At 34.6% G+C, this 7,081-nt stretch overlaps 1 protein-coding gene across 1 annotated transcript; it reads left to right on the top strand.

Moving 5' to 3' along the window:
* The first annotated feature begins 4,550 nt into the window (after positions 1-4,550).
* LOC149935070 (uncharacterized) lies at positions 4,551-6,472 on the top strand. Its single transcript, XM_090153523.1, has 9 exons — positions 4,551-4,569; positions 4,799-5,046; positions 5,106-5,165; positions 5,361-5,470; positions 5,543-5,634; positions 5,698-5,875; positions 5,938-6,159; positions 6,230-6,310; positions 6,389-6,472. Coding segments are annotated over exons 1-9 (1,077 nt in total). The 5' UTR covers positions 4,551-4,567.
* Positions 6,473-7,081: the final 609 nt, after the last annotated feature.

Here is a 7,081-nt window from a genome sequence, read left to right as displayed (position 1 = left end):
ATCCAAAATTAAAAATCCGTAATCCGAAATCCAAAAATAAAATTGAAGTCACGATTAAAGGTTCAAACTTGAAAACTATACTTCAATATCTCTGTAAAAAAACCTTAAATCACACTAAGTATACCAAAGAAACACCTGCTCTGGTCGAGACCAAAAGAAATTGGAGCCGGTGGCCGATACGCAGTCCGTTTTTATTGCGATATGCAAACGTAAGACAGTGTTACTTGACAGTGCTGTTGTCTACTTTAACCAGTCTCGTGGATCTAAGAATTTCAACCCCAGGAATGGACGAATAGAAAGGACGATTTTTTTGCCGGAAATGACCACGTCAACCCAAGAGTCAAGTCTATCTTTCTATTCCTAGGGGTTAAGGCGCGTGCCAACTTTAGGGGCAGAGGGGGTAATTTCTGTCTTGCCACCGCTCTCGTGTTACGCGCCTGTAGTATCCATTTTAATTTTTTCACGTGGCGAGTTGGGGAAATCCATCTATCATTAGAGGTTTTGCGCGGAGAAACCAATTAACCCTTTTTCGAAAAAGATTGTTGATTCTAGGCTTTAGTCTACTGGTGTTATCTTTCCCTTACCCTGTACCCCGCATTTAGACACGCTTGTCCATCAAACCTCGTCGTCTATATTCTCGCTAGCATTGCAGAACTCTCGATCTTTTCCGCTGTCCCATTGTTGTCGGCCAAAGGCCTGCAGCTGGGGAATTTTACGGAGAGTAAAATCTTCTGACCTCTTCATAAAGCGGAAATTTGTAACCCGGAAACCGTGATAAAATTAAATACCAACATCTAATTTTTTTTAATTTTATAATAATAAATAATAATAATTTTAATAATAATAAATAATAATAATAATTTTAATAATAATAAATAATAATAATTTTAATAATAATAAATAATAATAATAATTTTAATAATAATAAATAATAATAATTTTAATAATAATAAATAATGATAATTTTAATAACAATAAATAAATAATTATTATAGCCAAATGTTATTGGAATGCGCATATTAACTTAATGCATAGGGTGATTGAGAAAGCGCTCCGATTGATGAAAGTTTTTCTGAAGTTGTAACATTTTTATATGGCACCCCTAGCTACCCTGGTACCCGGGGCGGACCGCCCCACCCTTACGCCGCGACTGATGTAAGTGTATATATTATAGAAAGAGCTTTTGTTTAAAATTTTCACGCGTGGAGAATGTTATCAAAGCGTTCTATTTTCGAGTTTAATGTATCGGGGTTTCGTCACTGGCGTTTTTCGTTTGTATTCGCCCGCGTGTATAGTTCTTTAAAAAAATTACTTTTTCTGTAATAGGCATATTTCCCCGGGGAATAACTGTACTTTTTTGTAATAGGCATATTTCCCCGGGAAATAACTGTACTTTTTTGTAATAGGCATATTTCCCCGGGGAAATACCGGGTACCCCGGCTAGTACAATATAAATAATAAACAACTTTCCCCATACTGTATTCACGAAAAGATGGCGGCCATTGATATAAGGCAGGTAGATATGGGGGAAAGGGGGACGACCCTAGCCTTCCACAAGAGCGATGATGACGTCACAAGAATAAACCCGATAGCCAATACCATATGTAACAAAATCACTAATGAATATACCGTAGAGGCGTTTTCCTGGTCAGAGTCCAAGTTAAACTCAAAATCACTACCAAAACCAGGATTTTAAATTTGGAAGGTAAATTTACTACACCGGGGCACATTAGCGTGAGAAATTTCCGCGTATTTGGTAATGTTTTTCACCAATTTTGAAGAAATATGTTTTCACCACTAGGTGCGAGACAAAAAATTTAATTTTTCAAGCTCAAATTTTCACTGAAAAATAAGTCTTTTTTCGCCGAGTCCACAATTTTTAATAGTTTTCGATGGCGAACTACATATTTACAATATACGTTTTTTGTCTCGCACCTAATGGTGAAAAAAATAATTTTTCAAAATTGGTGAAAAACAATACCAAATACGCTGAAATATATAATGTCCTTCCAAATTGACCTTCCAAATTTGAAATCGTATAAATAGTTTTTGAGAAAAAAAATCACTTTTCCGTGCAAAAAAATACCCTATACATATTTTCGTACTTTAAATTAAAATTGAAAGTAACATAGTGACGTAGGTTTTCGTAATGTCATCCGCTTTAAGGATTACAACAGAATGACCACCCTGTTTAAAGATCTATAGTGTTAGGCTCCTTTCCCCATCAAGTCATGGTCGTCATCTTAATTTATTATCACCTGTTGACAAAAGGTTTATGGTAATATTGGCAGTCTCCCAAAAGGGTGAAACTGGTCTACTTTTGGATTCTCTGCCTGAAATTTTGACTTAAGATAGCTCTAACCTTATCATAACTCCACTTCAACCATTTTCAGAAATAGAAAACGGTACAGATTGGTTCAAAATACCACCAAAATGATTTGTGTTTTAATGAAATAAATAAATAAATAATTAAACGATAATCTTTTGGAAGCTTAAAATTATTTTTTTCAAGGCTTAATTAATTTAAATAATGTTTTTATTCGAAGGTAAAGGGTTATAATTTCTTCACTTATTTTTTTTTGTTTACTCTCTTCCTAAACACCGAAATATCGACGGGAGGTCCAACGACTCTCGGTCGACTTCTTAGCGGGGAGTTCAAGCTCGACCCTTTTGCATTTTGGGGCGAATAAAGGGGGATTTAGTAGCTAAACACTGTGAAAGTATTAAAGCTTCCACACCTGTTTTTATCACACCTCGGAAGTGATAAGCTTCGTAGTTGCTGCGTGAAAAAGGGAAAATGGGAATTTTACAATATTCATTGTCGCTAATCGCTATAGTGAGAAGCGTGTTTTCAAGTTTCTTTGGAATTCAGCTCCGATTACGCCTCGCTTGTTTATAGTTTCTGTTTTACACATTTTTAAAATTAAAAGTTTTTCAAACTTGGAAATATCAAATCTGATATTATAATGAAAAAAATTATTAAATCATTTAAAAAAAATAAATGATTCGATCGAAATTAAAATTTACACTACCAAATAAAATTATTGGAATATAATTAATCCAATTAGTTAACATAAAGATTAGGTTATTATTAATTAGAGTAGTTCCATACGAAATTAATATCCGATATTTCCCGCGAAAAACGGTGCTTTTTTCGCAAGATAAGCCTATTTGATTGATATTATATGATTTTAAATTTAACGGTCTCATCAATTTTCATTTAGATTTAAGACCAATATTTTCATTTCTTTTTGATTCCATTAACTAGGGTGGATTCTCGTGACGACATCATTAAATAGTGGAAAGCTAGTGTTAAACCCTTTTTCTCCAACACACCTTGCGTTACCCAGATGGCCGCCATCTTGTATAAGAATAATTTATCTTTTTTGCCACCTATAGTAGTTCATTTTGTCATTAGTTTTATCTTATAGTGGTCATGACGTCACGATATTTATGGACAATACCCCTGTTTTTGCTCGATTAACGAGCTACGAAATTGATTTAACTCTTTGAGAAAGATTTAGGTTTAACGAACTGATATTCTAGATAAACTTATTCGTCAAGGTTTCTGGGTCGATGAAAGGGTAATATATGCAAGAAAAAAGGGTACAAAATACATTTGCTTTTAAGTTTGTAACCCTCAATTGTGAAATTTACCAAGAACAGGGTTTTTCGCGCCGTTTTTAAACCTTCTTATTGCCATTTCCTGGAACGAGTCGCGGGGAGTCTAGGCTCGACTCTTTGTGCGCCGGATATTAGGAATAATAATAGTACTTCATTCCCATATATAAGACCCGGGACAGCTACTGCTTCCCATAGTGTTCGGCTAACTTCGTAGCGGTTGTACGAATGCACTCCTTGATGTTTTATCGCACCCATCAATTTACACGCCTTCTTACGCACCTTATCTTCTTGTCGAAGGAGATAATCCGAGATTGAATGAAACAGTACTCCGAGATATTCAACAGTATCAGTTCTAGCTATTTCTTCATCTTGAATTTTCAACTTGATAATCTCTTCCTCTACGCTTTCACCCCCAAACTCTAAGCCATAGTTGGTCGCATATTCACCACAAACAGTTAGAAGTGTTTGTAAATCCAACAAACTCCCTGCCACATTAAAGATATCATCAGTGAAAAATCATAGGCATTTATGGTCGGGGGGGGGGGGGTATTTATCATGGACGCGTCCAGCAAAATACCGCGAAAAGTCAAACAACTTTTCTGCGTCCTTCTAAGGGGGGCAAAATATGGACCGGTCCCTTTTTGAAAATTATGATATAAAAGACTCGTTTTTGGGCATCCGTTGTCACTTTAGATTTGACTCCTACTACGCGAACTTTTTAAAATAATTTTCCAAGACTTAATTTTTTTTCAAAGCTTTTCTTAAATTTTTAATTGAGGTTACTTTAATGTTATACGATAGTTATAGTTTAGATTTCGGTTGCTATTAGATTTTTTTGAGAGTTACTTTATTTAGTTATTTTTATCTGGGTGCTTACTCATCCGGATTTTCCCGTCAAGTTCCATTTGATAACGAATATCATCAGTGTGAAAGCTGTCACTCAATGTAAGTAATCTATATTTTTTTTAAACAATATCATGTAATTTTGTAAACATTAAAAACAATATAATGGGCCTTTCACAAATTACTTAAAGTGGTGAGGGATATGTTTTTTTCCTTAAACGTACTTCTTTCCGTCAACATTGCGAGGATATCTATAAATATTTGCGCTTTATCTCATAATATTGGAGGCTATTTCAATCTTTTCGTTAAATTGCCATCATAAAATTTTCAGGGAGGTGAGAATAAAAATCGGATCGCAGTGGACCAATTCCACCGTAGTTGACAGTGGTACGGCAAATGAAACAACATTGGCCATGTGGGGTGCGGCCATGGACAAGAAGCTTTCGCCACGCGTAAAAACAGGAAACAAAAACCATATTGGCTGGGCCGAGTTCACTGTTCAAACCCAAGATGGTAGAAAGATATTGGCGCCATTTGCTGTTACAAAAGACACCGAAAATTTTGGACCAAATACAATCTGTAAGATTTTTAAAACCATTATCGCGTAAAAAATTATATTCATTAATTTATTTTTATAGCTAAGCTTTTGTATACAAAACTATTTGGTGGAGTACCAAACGAGAACGGTAGCCAGAAAGGTAGAATAATTTTAATGCGTGTTAACGTTTAATGGAGACTTGGCACTCTGACGTCACTAAAAAGCCTTAGCCATTCATGGCCGCTGTTAGGGAAGAAAAGCGTTGGAGACAATACCTGACGTCATCGTGCCAAGCCGCTAATGAAGCAAACCCATGAATTAGAAAAATATTAACCACCAATGTGTATTTTTATAGTTGAACTTGAACGTCGGGGAACGAAGAGGCCAATAAAAACAAAAGGAGATGTAATTAAAAAAATTAAAACAATAGAAAGAGCAGAGCCAGTAATGTCTCGAGTAACTCTAGTAAGATTTTAACAATTTTATTTGTAAAAAACACTAACCAATTAAAAATATTAATTCGGTATATCATTAAAGGATTTGGATAAAAGTCGATGTCCAATAAAAATTCAAAGTGAAGAAAATCGCAGGTGGATTGTTTTGGACAAAACATTTGATGCGCCATCGCTGTAAGTTTGTTTAATAAAAAAAAATATTGCACACATCGTAAATTCTAATAACGTATTTTTTAGAATATACTACGATCCAGATTTCGTCCCAAAGCAAGAGGCTGATATGTTGATGGAATATTTGGGCAACAGGAAAAACATTCCTTGGGAACAAAAACGGCATATGCCGAGACTGACATGTTGGTACGGCCCGCTAGCCTACACTTACGGAAAGGCCATTTCACACCCAGCGAATGAAAATGTATGTATTTAAAACTATAATTTCTAAAAAATTACGCTTTCAATAAATTTTCACATTTACAGTGGTTTACAAAAGTAAAAGACATTATGAAGCGGATACAGACATACTGTAAAGACGTATGCAAAATAGAGGCTACGTTTAACTGTGTGCTGTTAAACAAGTATAGGAACCAGCATGACGCTGTTCCTTGGCATGATGACAACGAAAGGACCAGGGGGGTCCAGCCAACAATAGCATCAATTTCTTTGGGAGAGACCCGAAATTTTGAAATTCGAAGGAATGAAGTAAGTTCCGCAAATACCAAAATAAAACATCGTATATATATATTGTTAACTATCATCATATATCAATTAGGCCAAAGAAGCGGAAATCATTATTCCACTAAATTCTGGAAGTTTGTTGATTATGGCCGGAAATACCCAAAATGATTTCAAAGTAAATATAAATTTATACTATACTACAATCAAATATATTATCGAAATATGACACACAACACTTAATGCACTTTTGTAGCACAGAATTCCAAAAGAGAAAAAACAAATAAAAGGGAGGATAAACCTAACTTTTAGGACTATAAGAAAAGTTGATTATTCATGAATCCACTTTTAACACTCATTAAAAGTTATAATTAAAACATTTTTTATTTTATTAGTAAGAAAATTTGAATAAAAATGTTATTTTTGAAAATTTTATCTATAATTATCCTAAAATTAATTAAGGTACCTAAAACAAAATAAAACCAAAGTATTAATATAGACAACAGAAAATTATATAGGATGATTTTGGCGGTTGTGGTGATGCCCTAGAAACGGGCGTGGCAGCTTGAAAGCGAAAGAAATTATGAGAGAGTCCAGCTTTATTACGCAGAATATTAACGTTTTAAAAATGTCATAACTTTTATAATGTATGAGCTCACCGGCTACAAATTCGCTAGTAGATAGGACTATTAGAGTAGAGTAATATATGTAAAAAACAAGATGGTGTCGTGCGCGGATTTCGAAATATAACCCGCTAAAGTATAGACCCCGGCTTTAATTTGAAAAACGTACATTTTCTTAATATTTAAAATTTCATAACTTTTATAATGTATGAGCTCACTGGCTGCAAATTGGCTAGCGGATAGGTCGCTTCGAGGAGAACAATATATCATAAAATCAAGATGGTGGCGTGCGCGGATTTCGAAATATAACCCGCTAAAGTATAGAC

This window comes from Leiobunum rupestre, chromosome 7, assembly GCF_980474605.1.
Source record: "Leiobunum rupestre chromosome 7, qqLeiRupe1.1.hap1, whole genome shotgun sequence".
NCBI classification, from domain to species: Eukaryota; Metazoa; Arthropoda; class Arachnida; order Opiliones; family Sclerosomatidae; genus Leiobunum; species Leiobunum rupestre.
Note: the sequence above shows the minus strand (reverse complement) of the source record. Positions and strands in the feature narration are given on the sequence as shown.